The 16,368-nt window shown below is 41.6% G+C and overlaps 1 protein-coding gene across 3 annotated transcripts in view; it reads left to right on the forward strand.

Moving 5' to 3' along the window:
- LOC119937832 (pseudouridine 5'-phosphatase) overlaps positions 1-16,368 on the forward strand; it is a 101,230-nt gene that overhangs the window by 51,641 nt on the left and 33,221 nt on the right. For all 3 annotated transcript variants that reach the window (XR_005454226.1, XR_005454227.1, XM_038757488.1), the window contains exon 2: positions 3,345-3,563. Coding sequence is in view for 1 of the 3 variants with exons in the window: in XM_038757488.1 (XP_038613416.1) it covers positions 3,345-3,563 (219 nt within the window). In the remaining 2 variants the exon portion in view is untranslated. The remainder of the gene's footprint in view (positions 1-3,344; positions 3,564-16,368) is intronic.

Here is a 16,368-nt window from a genome sequence, read left to right on the forward strand (position 1 = left end):
ATCAATGCGATGTCAAATGCTCCATGTTAAAATTTGTTTATAGCTGAAAATCTGATTTTTGCACAGTAAAGGCTTTTAGAAAATTTTTAAAATAGGTTCAACTTTCTAATCCCATCTTTGCTAAAATACAGACCCTTTAATCATTGGGCTCGCCTGCTGCAGTGTTTCATCGGAGGCCAGGGCAAAATAATGTATATCTATTGTTTAAAATGTTTGTCTTTTAAAAAATGACCAACTCAATTTACAGAGCCAAATCCACTTAAAAAATCTTGCCTTCTAATGGGGTTCACGATGAAATGCCAACCTTTCTGAATTGCCTCGAGTTGTGTGGGATACACGGCTGTGTTTGTTGGGTGCGGGTGCCACTGCCTTCCTCAGGACTGGTTGTGTATCTCACTTCCTCCTGCTAGATTCCATGTAGTTTCTTCAAATGTTGTAACTGCTGCATGGGCTCAGATTGGTCCTTTGAGTTGGTTTGGTTTTCCCAGACTAACGCCTAGTTCACTTGCCTAATGTACTTTTATGTTTTTACCCATATAATTGTGTAGAGTAATCGTTGTCGCAATTTCATTGTCAAATCTGGCAACACAATGTTGAATGAAAATCGAGAGAGTAATGAATAAATCAATCAATCAATCGTATTGAGTGCTTACTGTGTGCTGGGCACTGTACTAAGTGCTTGGGAGAGTTCTACACAACAATACAACAGGCACATTCCCTTCCCACAATGAAATGAAGTAAAGCAACAGAGAGTTAAGATGCTTGGTACCCCGAATTTCCATTTAGTCTACCCAGAGTCCCTAGCGCTGATTCACAATCAAATAATCATTCACGTTTAGAGTGCTTACTATGTGCAGAGTACTGTACTAAGTGCTTAGAAGAGTTCAATAGAAGAGGTGATAGATACGCTCCCTGCCCAAAATGAGTTTATAGTTTTATCAAGCCCATTGGGGCTGGGATGACCTTGGGAGCATAATAGAGGGATGTAGGTCTAGAGAACTAGAAGAGCAACCAGTGAATTGGCCTGAAATGGGGACCACCTTTTCCATTAATTCCAAGATATTGGGGAGGTGGATTAGGGAGGGGAAAAGGTGGAGATTGCGTGTCTTGAGGGTAGAATGGAAACTTTGGGAGTCAGATGTTGTGAGATGTAGAGATGAAATAAAAGTGTTAAGGATTGAGTGAATGCTTTTTATTTTTAACAATATTTGTTAAGCACTTACTATGTGCCCGGCCCTGTACTAAGCACTGGGATAGGTATTAGATAATTGGGTTATTGATAATAATAATAATCATCATTATTGTTATTATTCTTATGGTATTGGTTAAGTGCTTACTATGTGCCACACACTGTACTAAGTGCTGGGATAGATAGAAGGCAATCAGGTCAGATACAGTTCCTGTCCCACTTGGGACTCACAGTCTTCATCCCCATTTTACAGATAAGGTAACTGTACAGACAGTCCCCGTCCCACATAGGGCTAAGAATCTTAATCCCTTCTAGACTATAAACTCGTTCTCTAGACTGTAAACTCATTGTGGGCAGAGAATGTGTCTTTTATATTGTATTCTATTGTACTCTCCCAAGTCTTTAGTACAGTGCTCGGCGCACAGTAAGTGCTCAGTATGACTGACTGACAGATGAGATAACTAAGGCACAGAGAAGTTAATTGACTTCCTTATGGTCACACAGAAGACAAAAATGCAGAGCCAGGATTAGAATCCAGGTCATCTGTCTTCCAGGCCTGTGCTCTTTCCACAGGGCCACACTGCTTCCCTCTTCTTAAGACGACAACCCCCGGGACAACAGCCATTTTTTGACCCTGAAAAGGTAGCTATATTTGGCACTTCAGAGGTCAGACATCACAGTGATGGTAACCAGAGTTGGACTGTAAGCCAGAGCATGGTGACTATTTGTGATTTCTGTCCTCTTGTGCCTGTTTTAATAATAATAATAATGGCATTTATTGAGCGCTTACTATGTGCAAAGCACTGTTCTACGTGCTGGTGAGATTACAAAGTGATCAGGTTGTCCCATGAGGGGTTCACAGTCTTCATCCCCATTTTACAGATGAGGTAACTGAGGCCCAGAGAAGTGAAGTGACTTGCCCAAAGTCACACAGCTGACAATTGGCGGAGCCGGGCCTTGAACCCATGACCTCTGACTCCAAAGCCCGTGCTCTTTCCACTGAGCAACGCTGCTTCTCTAAACACAGTGTGTGGCACATAGTTCTGAAGCCCGATCCATTTTCTAGAAGCTTTAGAAATGTCCTACTGACTTCCAAGGTGTGCAGCATCCACACAAAACAGTAGTTTGAAATGGAAGCTGATTAGTATAGTACATGGAACATAATAAGTGCTTAATAAATGCCACAGTTATTATTAGTGGGACTAATGAAATGAAAATGCTACCAGCCTTACCTTTCTGTTGTCTCAGAAAGGTCGTTACAACTTCAGAAGACACTTTCCTCCTCCCTCTCTTCCTACCCCACTCCCCGGAAAGAACTAACATTTATTTCTATTTTGATTAACTGGATTGCCATGCCGCATAAGCATTGCGATATATGTTAAGTGCTTACTAAGTGCCAAACACTGGAGAGAGATGATAAAAGAAGATCAGACAGGTTTTCTGTCCCACGTGGGGTTAAGGGGGAGGGAGAATAGATATTTAATCTCCATTTTACAGATGAGGAAATTGAGACCCAGAGAAGTTAAGTGACTTGCCCAAGGACACACAGCAGGCACCTGACAGAGACAGAATTAGGGTAAAGATTTCCTGATACCTAGGCCCTTACTCTGGCACTAGACCATACTGCTGCTTAGTTTTTTTTACACATCAGAAATTGTAATGTCCCAGTTGACTGTGTTTCATGCAGAAGTAACAGTGTGGCCTAGTGGATAGAGCTCGGGCCTGAGAGTCAGAGGGACATGGGTTCTAATCCCAGCGCTGCCATATGTATGTTTGGGCAGGTCACTTCACTTTTCTGGGCCTCAATCACCTCAAATTTAAAATGGGGATTAAGATTGGGAGCCCTATGTGGGACATGGACTGTGTCCAAACTGATTAGCTCAAATCTACCCCAGCGCTTAGTTCAGTGCCTGACACATTGTAAACCCTTCACAAATACCATTAAAAAAAAAAAGAACAGAAGACATGCCTAAAGGCCACCCAGTGAGTTCATGTGACCACTAAATGCTCTCATTTTACCATTAGGCATTGAAACACCTCCAAAGCTGTTGGCTAGCTGTGAGTTATGGAGCCACAAGCAGGTCTTTCGAATTTGACCTTGCCCCAAACGGTGCCTGCAGAATAAAACTGAGTACGAAATCCTTTTTTTTTCCAGATACCGAGCGACTCTACACAGAGGTGTTCCAGGAAATCTGTGATCGCTTCGGAAAGAAATATACCTGGGAAGTTAAATCCCTCGTCATGGGTAAAAAAGCACTGGACGCCGCAGAGATTATAATCGATGCCTTAGAGCTCCCGATGACCAAAGAAGAACTGCTAAAGGAAAGTAAACTGAAGCAAGAGAAAATATTTCCTACTGCTGCCCTGATGCCAGGTGATTTTCCTCGTTATTTCACTGAATTCATGTGTCCCAATGTTTTCCTGCCTTCCATTTGACAGTTTTTCCTTGTGTGTACATGAAGGTATTTTCCTTGTTAGGCAGTCAAAAAAGGATTTGTAAAACGCTTACTGAATGCCAGGCACGGTACTCGAGGCAAACTAATCAGGCTGGGCACAGCCTGTGTCCTGCATGGGGCTCATAGTCCTAACCCCCATTTTGCAGATGAGGTGACTGAGGCACGGAGAAGTTAAGTGACTGGCCCATGGTCACCCAGCAGACAAGTGGCGAGGCCAGGATTAGAACCCAGGTCCATCTGACTCTCGGGCCCTTGCTTTGTCCCCTAGGCCACACTGCTTCCCGAGTTCAAGAGAAGTTCTTAAGCAGTTTCTCACATAATCTTACAGCTGCTATTTTTGCCTATGTCCTTCTTCCACACAGGGGATGTGCTGAGACTGTAAATTCATTGTGGGCTGGGAATGTGTCTGTTCACTGCTGTGTTGTCCTCTCCCAAGCGCTTAGTACTATGCTCTGCACACAGTAAGCATTCAATAAATAAGACTGGAGTGAATGTTTATGTGAATCTCTGGTGAAAAACCTTATGTAGGTGGCCACCATTCCAGGGTGTCAGCCTTGAGAATATTATACTAGGCTTGTAAATCCCTGTGTAAGCTCCTGTGATGTTTTACTCTCCTAAGCGCTTAGTACAGAGCCCTGCACAAAGTAACTGCTCAATAAATACAGCTGTCTGATTGATGAAAAGTTGCTGCTGAGGTAAGAGTCGTGATGTCTTTCAAGACAATGGGGAAGCGGTACTCTGAAATCTGCAGAAATGCTGAATGGGAGAAGCCAGCATGTTCAAATACGCTTAAGTTTTTAAAAAGTGTTGTTCGATTTTGGTTGTTGGTTTTTTTGTTGGACTCCCACTCCACCCCCCTCCCCTCTTTGCAATGTTTTCCTCTCCAGAGGAGAAATAACTTTTCTCCTTTGAGGCTTGTTAACTGGAGATCAATCAAAACCTGCTTGCCTGCTGTTTCAAGAAGGGAGAAAGACAGATGTGTTCTGGATTTGGGGACCTAAAATATGCTTTAATGGGAAGAATCATTTTCAGATTCCTTAGGTTGAGAGGACAAATGTTCATCCTGTAAAAGGACTGATATAGTTGCACTGATAATTTTTTTATTGCATTTATTAAGTGCTTACTATGGGCTAGGCACTGTACTAAGCACTGGGGTAGTTACAAGCTTAAATCAGATAGGACACAGTCCGATATCCCACAGCTCACAGCTTTAATCCCCATTTTCAGATAACGTAAGTAACTTCAATCAGTCAGTCAGTGGCATTTATTCTGTGCTTAGTATGTGCAGAGCACTGTACTAAGTGCTTGGGAGAGTACAACAGACTTGCCCAAGGCAAGTTGTGGAGCCGGTACTAGAACCCAGGTCCCCTGACTCTGTTGGTTTGCATTATGGTTGTCACATAAATCATTGAAAATTTCAAGGGGAAATTATATATGGCTATCTGGGAATATTTTTGGAAGACAGAAAATATTCATAGTGTCCCAGCTCATCATTACTATTAAAGACAATCTTCAAATTTACTCTACTGTACTCTCCCAATCAATTTATTGAATATTATTAAATACAACCTTCAAATTTACTCTGTTGTACTCTCCCAATCATTTACTGTGTGCAGAGCAACTGAGTAATTTGACAAAAATCCCTGCCCTCAGGGGGGGTTATGTAATCTAGCTAGAGGAGTTTATCATCTCCGAAACACTAATACAGTTTCTACAAATAGTAGACATTCGGTAAAGCAACGTGGCCTAGTGGATAGAGCCCGGATCCGGGAGTCCTGAGAAGGACCTGGGTTCTAATCCCAGCTCTGACACTTGTCTGCTCTGTGACCTTGGGCAAGTCGTTTAACTTCTCTGTGCTTCAGTTTCCACCTGTTCGCCCTCCTACTTAGACTGTGACTTCAAGTGGGACAAAAATTGCATCCAACCTGATCAATTTGTATTTACCCCAGCACTTAGAACAGCCTGACGTACAGTAAGCATTAAATGAATCCCATAAAAATAATAATAGTGATAATAATAATTTAACCCCTCTTTGTATAATATAATAGTAATAATTATTGGTGTTAAGCCCTTACTATATGACAGGCACTGTATTAAGCACTGGGTTGAACACAGTCCCTGACCCACAGGGGGCTCGCAGTCTCAATTATATCTGCCTTTATGAGGACAAAATGAGATAAACACTTGAGGAAAATGATAGTTCAAAACAAATCCAAGGTTCTGTGGCCCATGAACTAAATCTTTCCTCCGATGTCATCACCCTCCCACCCACTTCCACTCTATAGAAACAGACATTTGAAACCTCTCCATTGTAAACCCGCTTTCTTTGACACAATTTCATACACAAATCCGTGGAGGCTTCAGCAGGCGGATTATTTTGCAGCTTTCTAAACATCTAATCAGATTGGTAGAGCTTGGAGTGATGATGTTAGCTTTTCTGTGATTAAAAAATAGGAGTTGGTGAAGTCTCAAAGAGCCTTACTCAGTATGGCCTGCTGGAGAATCATTGTAACAGATGGAAGCCATCTGGGAGGCTAGAGGTGCTCTGTTCAGAAAAAGGATATGTTTATCCTCAGGGTTCCTGTTCATTAACAATACATGAATCATGAAAGACAAGACTAATATACATCCATTTGTTCTCTAGCCCCGTAAGAAAACTCAAGCACTTCTTCTCGTTCTGCCTAATTTCTTCCCTGTTTCTATCTCCTTTCCCCCCCACAAGTTAAACTTAGAATGAAGGGAAATAGAAATCCAGAGGTACACATCTCCAAAAATGCCAAATTCTGAATAGGGGTGAGTAACCTTTGCCTCTGGAGAGCATTGCAATGCAGTGCATTGGGAAGCAGTGTGGCCTAGTAGATAGAGCCCGGGCCTGCGAATCAGAAGATGTGGGTTCTATTCCTGGCTCTGCCACAAGTCTGCCATGTGACCTTGGGCAAGTCACTTCATTTCTCAGTGCCTCGGTTACCTTATCTGGAAAATGGAGATTAAGCCTGTGAGCCCCATGTGGAACAGGATAGTGTCTGACCTGATTATTGTGTGTCTACCCCAGCACTTAAAAACATTGCTTGGCACCCAGTGAGTGCTTAAAAAAATACCACAGTTATTATTATTATTGCTGGATTTTGTTCTGTGAATGTCCCTGTTCCACCAGCCACTGATTTCCTGACTTGCATTTTAATAGTGGTATTCATTAAGCACTTCCTAGGTGCCAAGTACTGTACAAAGCGCTGGAGTAGATACAAGATAATCAGGCACCCAGTGGGGCTTACAGTCTAAGTAAGAGGGAGAACAGGTTTTGAATCCCCATTTTGCATATGAGGGAATTGAGGCCCAGAGAAGTGAAGTGACATGCCCAAGGCCACACAGCAGATGCACGGTGGAACTGGGAATAAAAGCCAAATGCTCTACCTCCCAAGCCCATGTACTTGCCACTAGGCCGTAGTTCTTCTCACCATGTACAAGACTGTGTGCCATCTACCTATATCGTCTCTATCCCAACATTGAGAAGCAGAGTGGCTTTGGAGTCAGAGGTCATGGGTTCAAATTCTGGCTCCGCCAATTGTCAGCTGTGTGACTTTGGGCAAGTCACTTAACTTCTCTGGCCCTCAGTTACCTCATCTGTAAAATGGGGATTAAGACTGTGAGCCCCCCATGGGACAACCTGATCACCTTGTAACCTCCCCAGTGCTTAGAACAGTGCTTTGCACATAGTAAGCGCTTAATAAATGCCATCATTATTATTATTAGTAATAGTAGTACTGCGCTCTGCACCCAGTAAATGCTACATAAATACCATTGATTAACAATCACGTAACTCCTCCATTCCACAGTTCCCCAGTAGATTGATCGTATCATGCATTCATTCAATCGTATTTATTGAGCACTTACACTGTGCAAGCACTGTACTAAACACTTGGGAGAGTACAATGTAACAATAAACAGATCCGTTCCGGGAATCCTGTATATGCTTCAGGGGGTGTAGGGATCCTTGATTTATTAAGCTACCAAGGAATTAAGCTTAATATTTAAAAAAGTAAAGCAAACACTATTTTAAAATCTCGTATTTTGATAACTCGAAGAGATCACTCTTGTATACTTCAGGGCTCACATGAAGCATCACTTTCCAAATAGAAGACACAAATATTTATTGCTAAGAATAGTCAGTGATGTAATATGGTGTGTGCTCCTTTGCGTGCAATTTTTTTAACTGCTATATTAAAATAGAATTTTAAGCACTTTGTTTTCCCTAAGGAGATATAATAAGGTCTAGACCACAGAATCAATTTTCTTTTAAATCAGTTACCTCTGGGTTATTTATTTAAAAGGTGTCACCAAATCTATGTAGTGCTTCAAACATTAAATTGATTAAATCATGAAGCTAGTTATTTAGAAGATTCAATTCTCTGGGTATCGTTCATGCCAGCCTTAATAGCTAAAGGTAGAACCACTGCAGATGGAGAATCAAATTATATGGAAGAGGGTGTTTAGCAAGACTAAGCAGTGTGATCAGGTGGAATAGAGCACAGGCCTGGGAAGACCTAGGTTCTAATCCTGCCTTCACTAAGTGTCTGCTGTGTGGTCTTGGGTAGGTCACTTGACATATATTCCTCAGTTATTTCATCTGTAAAATGGGAATTAAGACTGAGCTTTATGTGGGACATGGACTGTATCCAACCTGATTAGTTTATATATACCTCAGCGCTTAGTACAGTGCTTAGAGAAGCAGCATGGTATATTGGATAGAGTACAGGTCTGGCAAATCAAAAGATCGTGGATTCTAATCCTGGCTCTGCCATTTGTCTGCTGTGTGACCTTGGACATGTCAATTCACTTCTTTGTGCCTCAGTTACCTCATCTGTAAAAGGGGGATTGAGACTATGAGCCCCATGTGGGACAGGGACTGTGTTCCTCTCGATTTACTTGGATCCAGCCCAGTTCTTTGTAGTGTCTGGCACACAGTAAGCAGTAAGAAATACCATCATTATTATTACAGTGCTTGACACATAGTAAGTGCTTAACAAATACCTTTTTTTTTTAAATAAAGCCTCCTTCCAGTTGTCAGTGACAGAGTAGTGGGTGGTTTTATAACTCTCCCATGATTTGGTTGATCAACTATCTTCAGAATTATTTGTGAGTACAAAGATTACATCACCGTGCTTAATACCGGAAGAAAATAACAGCACAATATCAACTCCAGCAGTTTGTATGGGCATACCTGAGGTATCCAGGAAATATCACTCCATAGGTGAGGTCTCCTCAGAATTTGGATTCTCCACACTTTGCCTCTCCTGAATCTTGTGAGAAGCTTTATTAGCTCAATGTGTAGGTATAGTGCCCACTGGAAGTTGAAGAACATACCTAGTGAGAAATCCAAGAACTATGATGATAAATTCATCTGATGATTCAGTCAGTCAATCAGTCGTATTTATTGAACACTTATTGTGTGCAAAACACAGTCCTAAGCATTTGGGAGAGTACAGTATAATGGAGGTGGTAGACACATTCCCTGCCCACAAGGAGTTTGGTGTAGAGGATCTTTTCCTTTTTCAGGAGAAAAAAAAAGAAAAAGAAAATTGGGCCGGGACCCAGGAGTATTTACGACACAGGCAGAAATACGGGTAGACTGTGAAAAACAGACTGTTTGCTGGTCAGATTCAATTACTAAGTCTAATTTAGTACCACAGTGACTGTCTTTATTTAATGATTTATCCGACTGGATAATGTCGTCATGAAGCATATTTTGGGCAGTTTTCCTGATGCAACTTCTCTGGCATTTGGCTTCCGTGACAAGTTAGCTCTAATCATCTAACATGGAAGCTCTCTCCAGCCCTGTGAAAATGAGACACAGCTTTCTTTCCACCCCCAAAGCCTGCCTCTTTGTCTTCTCCAAGGATTATCGTAGCCAGCATGGAACAGCCAATGCGAAAGTTGTTGTTGACAGAAAAATGTTAACGTGTTTCTAAAGAGAGCATGGAGCTAATCTTCTCTGGCAGTGTGCATTTCGAAAACAGGAAGGGCATTGCCAGAACCAGTTCTCCAAGTAAAACGAACCTGGCTAGAAGCCGCGTGGCCTAGTGGATAAAACCCAGACCTGGAAGACAGAGGATCTGAGCTGTAATTTCAGCTCCACCACTTGCTTGCTGTGTGACTTAGTGCCAGTCACTTAACTTTTCTGGACCTCAGTTTTCGCAACTGTAAAATGGGGGTGCAATACCTGTTCTCCCTCCTACTATACTGTGAATCCCTCGTGGAAAAGGGACTGTATCTGACCTGAATAACTTGTATCTACCCCAGCATTTAGAACAATCCTTGTTACATAGTAGGCGCTTAACAAATACCATAAATAAATCAATCAATTTAAATGTCCCACCTGAGAGGCACTATTCAGCGCTATTCCTTTCAGCAAAGCTAGGGAACTCTTCTTAGTTGAAAATTGTAAAGGAAACTGAAAAGTTATTGAGAATGCATTTGCATGCTTCAATTTGGTATATTGTAACTCCAGCCTGAAATATCAGCATATAAAACATCATTGTTTTACTAATATATTAATAGATTTTTTTCACGAGGACCACCATCCATAATTCCTGCTCAGATTCCTGTATTTGACTCAGCCCTGAAACCGCTTTTGCATTCTTATTTAAAAATAATAATGATGAACCACAATGAAAAGCAGCATGGCCTGCCTAGTGGAAGAAGCATCGGGTGGGAAGTCAGGAGACCCGGGTTCTAATCCCTATTCCACTATTCCACTGCTTGCCTGCTCTGTGACCTCGGACAAGTTGCTTCACTGCTCTGGGCCTCATCTGCAAAATAGGGATTAAGATTATGAGCCTCATGTGGGACAGGGACTGTATCCAACCTGATTAGCTTCTATCTACCCCAGCACTTAGTAAAGTGCCTGGCACAGAGTAAGCACTTAATGAATAGCATTTTTTAAACAAGTGGCCAAAAGCCCCGTTATGATTTTTATGCTATTTGTTAATCAATCAATGGTATTTATCAGGTGCTTACTGTGTGCAGAGCACTGTAATAAACACTTGGGAGAGGGGGTACAACAGAGACAACAGACAGGTTCCCTGCCCACAACAAGTTTACAACCCAGAATACTGTTAAGTATTGTTAAGAACAGTGCTTGGCACATAGTAAGTGTTTAACAAACAAATGCCATCATTATTATTAAGCACTTACTATGTGCCAAGCACTGTTGCAAGCACTGGGGGAGATAGGAGTTAATCACAGTCCCTGCCTGACATGAGGCTCACATTCTAAGTTATAATAATAATAATGATAGCATTTATTAAGCGGTTATTGTGTGCAAAGCACTGTTCTAAGCACTGGGGAGGTTACAAGGTGATCAGGTTGTCCCACGGGGGGCTCACAGTCTTAATCCCCATTTTACAGACGAGGTAGCTGAGGCCCAGAGAAGTTAGGTGACTTGCCCAAAGTCACACAGCTGGCAATTGGCAGAGCCGGGATTTGAACTCCTAACCTCATACTCCAAAGCCCGTGCTCTTTCCTCTCAGCCACGCTGCTTCTCTAATTTATTGAGCACTTACAGTGGGCAGAGCATTATGTGCTTGCCTCATCATCAAGGGTATTTATTGAGTGCTTACTATGAGCACATTATGGGAGAGTACAATCCCATGGAGTTAGCAGACACATTCCCTGCCCACAACAAGCATACGGTTTAGAGGGGGAGACAGACACCGGAGGTATGTCAATCAATTTGTCCGAAGCCACCACAATAGGCAAGTTGTGGATTGGTAGACTGAAGCCATTTCTACAAGGATCGTTGGCGCTTTGAAATAGTTTACTACTTTACGATTTAGATTTTAGGAAAGCACATTAGGTAAAAGCCCAAATTCAATTTGTTTTTCCATTAGTCTCCTGTTATTTTCTTCAGTCTCTTTGGAGTCTGCTGAAACCTAGGAGACATTAATTAGTTCTGTCACTTGACAAACTCGAGATCCAGTGTACAGAACAAGAGACTGCAATTCTCTTCTTTTTACCTTCACTGACCACTGACAAAGGTTGCAGAAAGAAACTACCATTGTTTCAGTCAGCATAGGAAGGCCCTGATGATGATGATTATTAAACTATACTTTGGAAGTACTTTTAATTGAGTCATTTATCAGACTTTAGAACTGTCCAATGTCACCTCTTCAATTTGAAAGGGAAACTTAGGGTGTCCTTAGGTTTGTCTTACCACCCGATCGCTTGCCCACATCAAAGCCTTGTTGAAGGCATAACTCCTCCAAAGTCTTCCCTAAGCCCCACTTTCCTCTTCTCGCCCTCCCTTCTGCATCGCCCTGACTTGATCCCTTTATTCATCCCCCCTCCCAGCCCCACAGCACTTATGTCCATATCTCTCACTTATTAATTTATATTAATTATCTGTCTCCCCCACTAGATTGTCAGCTCATTGAGAGCAAGGAATGTGTCTGTCTGTTGTTTTCTTGTACTCTCCAAGGGCTCAGTACATTGCTCTGCACACAGCAACCGATTGAATGAATGATTCCTGCCTCTGGCCTGGAATGCCCTCCCTCTTTATATCTGACGGACAATTACTCTCCCCACCTTCAAAGCCTTATTGAAGGCACATCTCTTCCAAGGGGCCTTCCCTGATTTTGCCCTCATTTCCTTTTCTCCTACTCCCTTCTGCATTGCCCTGACTTGCTCCCTTTATTCACCCCCCACCTTATGTATAGCACTTATGTAAGTCTCTGTAATTTAATTAATGCCTACCTCCCTCTCTAAACTGTAAGCTCATTTTGGGCAGGGAAGGGATCTATTATACTGTTGTGTTTTACTCTCCCAAGCGTTTGGTACAGTGCTCTGTACCAAAGCGCTCAATAAATACGATTGATTGATTGGTATGGTTGCGGTTATCCATAATGCATAACTGCATATAGAATGTCAAGTAACCAGAAACAGAAGTCTCACCCATGTGAAGACTGGGGTGGCAAGTGGCAGGGTGTCTCATGGTTAGAGCTGGAAACTGGATTAGGAATAAGGCAAGTTTTGTTTCTCCAACTAGCGTTTATCTGCTATGAGGTCTTGGAAAAATAGCATTTCTGGACAAGTCTCTACAATCCATAGTGTAGGATAATGGGGCTCTATGACGTGAGGTTTGATTTTCGTGTCAGTGTTTGAGCAGCTTGGATGAAACACACTGTAGTTTCCAAGGACAATCTTTCCATTATTATTGTTATCTTTCGGATCATGGGGATTTTCTATTTAAATACATGTCTGTGTTTTAGCGGTTAGCATGACACCACCTACTTGTTTAACTTGTGGTTTATAGACGACTCCCCTCACTGATTTTCTCTCTAACACAGGTACATCAGTTGAAAAGGAATGGAGTCAAATAGGTAAATTTTTGCCTCTAGACCAAGAAGATCAAGCTAATAATCTAACTAGAGAGCAAAATATTTTGCATTATCTAGGTCTAGTATTTTAGCTCGTCTGTTTGGGAAAGAACTAATTTCACCAGATGACATTTCTTGGGAATTCCGAAGTTTAAAAGCAAATTTCTTCTGTACATTTTAAATAATGACCTTAAAGGATGTATAGATTCAGTACATTTAATAATAAAAAAATACCGCAGAACATTGTGGATATTCTCCCTTAGAACCCAGGTCCTTATGACGCCCATGATCTATACACGAGGCCACGCTGCTTCTCAATTCTGTCTCCCCACTGCTCTCCACTTTGCCTTTCCCAGTCTTCCTGTTAAGTGACTCTTCAAGGGTAACAGTTTGTGAAGTCCTTAAGGGAGCCCTCCACCAGGATAAGGAAAGGGCCTTTTCTCCAGAATAATTGTGCACCCCCACCTAAAAGAATTAACATAACATCAGGGAACTGTTTACTTTTGAATATGTGCATCTTATCAAGGCTCCTGACAGGATCAAACTGAGAGCTGTCTTGTTTTCTTTCTCCAAATTGTTGGACTAATGCAAATTTGTGAGTGTATCGATTTTGGTCAGGCTGATTGAAATCAGGATCAAGAGCGTGGCTCAGTTATCTTCTCCTCTTTGATTCTCCTTAAAATCATATTTCACACATTTGGCATACTACTATTTACTATCCATATTAATGTTATTTCATAATACGATATAAATGATCATTTTCTTTGGATTTATATCAATGTTTCATAGGTTATGGTGTGAACAATGGAAGGAGCTACTGCAGATCATAAAGCTCTTTAATTTAATGAAGATAATCTTCTCATCTTTTTTCCCTAGTGGAAATCTCAGTTGCCATGGCCACAGGCCTTCTATTATCTATTTACCACATTTGGTTTGTTTCTGGTCAATGTTAAGCTGAGAAGAGAAGGTGAAGAACAAACATATCAGCGGGGAAATGGCCTGGCCCATTAGGAAGAATTTACAATTTTCAAAATATGCCTAAATCCTCACAATTGAAGGACAATGTCTAATGAAACCAAGTTGAATTAATCATTTCTAGATATACTGCATAAAAGAAGCTGTCTTTGACAAGTAAGGGAATATTTCTTTTTCTTCTGTTTTATCTAAGTGCTTAGTAAAGCACATTGCTACCTCATTGCTCATTGCTACCGCTCCTCCTCCTCCTACTACTGTTGCTGAAAGACAGTGAGCTCATTGTGGGTAGGGAAGGTGTCTACCAACTCATATTGTACTCTCCTAAATACGCAGTACAGTGCTTTACACACAGTAAGCACTCAATAAATAAGATGGATTGATTGATGGATTGCAAGGGCAGCCCAAACAAGAGGAGTGAAATGGGGGTGAGGAACCTGTTCTCCCTCCTACTTGGACTGTGAGCCCCAAGCAGAACACGGATTTTATCCAACCTGCTTATCTTGTATCTACCCCATTGCTTAGTACAGTCCTTGGCACATAATGAGCACTTAGCAAGTAATTACTATTACCATTACTAATTACCCCAGGGTCAGTGACAGTTTATGCCACACACGTTTAAATAATGTCATATTTTACCTCCTGTGTAGCTTTTGTGGGATGAGGTGGTGTAGGGAAAATGTGTTTGCAGACTGGAAAATTTTTAGAAATGATACGCAAGGCTGGTTCAGAGCACATTAACTTGCCTGTCTGAGAGTAGGGCTTAATTTTTGATTCATTCCACATTTTCATTTATTGGAGACTTTTCAACCTCACTGGCGGAAACACAGTATATGGGAGAATTAAGTAGGTAAATCAATACAGGTAAATATAATGGAAAGACCTTATTCAAGTAAAAAATGAAATACCGAGGTGATTATGAATTTCAACTAGCAGAGTAAAGCCTTTTAAAACCGAGGGGAAGTATCTGCTTAAATAGTGGATCAGTTTGGCGGACAGTCTGTTATATGTGAAGGGTCACTAGCCAACCAATTGCAGTTTCAAACCTGCAATTCCTAGGCATTAGGCCAACTGCCTGGCTCCCTGGGGCATGTAACTGCCTCATATAATTTTCTCTAGAGTAAGCGCCAAGCTATGTGCAAATAATTCATGTTTGTCTCTCCTAACCAGACAGTGAGCTGTTGAGAGCAAGGAAGATGTGTCTTATGTCTGCTGTACTTTCCAGAGTGCTTAGTATAGTGCCCCTCATTCAGTAGTTACTTAATAGTACCACTGATTTTTTAATTGATTGATTGCATAGGTGGGCTCTATATTTGGCTAGTAATCTTGGTAACCCAAGCACATATTGATCTTTCAGCATGAAGCTCGGAATTTCTCTAACAAAAAAAGGGAGAATTATCAGGAGGTGTTGTGTCTTTAACCTTGAGAAACAGCATGGCCCAGTGGATAGAGCATGGATCTGGGAGTTGGAAAGACCTGATTCCTAATCCCAGCTCCACCATTCATCTGCTGTGTGGCCTTGGGCAAGTCACTTCACTTCTCTTGCCGCAGTTACCTCATCTGTAAAAAGGGGATTAAGATTGAGCCCCTTGTGGGATAGGGACTGTGTCCAACCTGATTAGCTTATTTAACAGCATGTTTAATACATTCATTCAATCATATTTATTGGGCACTTACTGTGTGCAGAGTACTGTACTAAGCACTTGGGAAGTACAAATCAGCAACATGTAGAGATGGTCCCCACCCACCAACGGGCTCACAGTCTAGAAGGGACTAAAAGGGTCCAAACCTAGCCCCTCATTGCAAGATTCAGTTCTCAGTGCTTTTCATTCATTCATTCAATCGTACTAAGCATTTGGGAAGTACAAGTGCTTGACTCAGAGTAAGCACTTAAATGCCATAAAAAAGTCATCTGTGGAGCAGAATATCAGGATTGGCATCAGATGTTCTGAAATCGTAAGAATCACAAGGTGTAACCAAATCAAAGTGCCATCTCTCGGTGTTCTGCAGTCAATCATTGGTATTTATTGAGTGCTTTACCATGTGTAAAGCACTCTTTGGAGTGAATAATGCAATGGAGTTGGTAGACACATTCGCCCTGTCCATATAGCACATGAAATGTGTGATAGGAATGGATAGGAATATAACATGCTAGTCTCGGAACCTACGCAATTACAAGTTTAGATGACAAACAATGGGCCAAGCTTAGTAAACACATTTAGTACAGTATTCTGCACATAGTAAGCACTCAGTAATAATAATAATAATAATGGTATTTGTTAATCACTTACTATGTGCAAAGCAGTGTTCTCAGCACTGGGGAGGTTACAAGGTGATCAGGTTGTCCCATGGGTGGTCTCACAGTTTTAATCCCCATTGT

Source organism: Tachyglossus aculeatus, chromosome 15 (assembly GCF_015852505.1).
Source record: "Tachyglossus aculeatus isolate mTacAcu1 chromosome 15, mTacAcu1.pri, whole genome shotgun sequence".
NCBI lineage: Eukaryota > Metazoa > Chordata > Mammalia > Monotremata > Tachyglossidae > Tachyglossus > Tachyglossus aculeatus.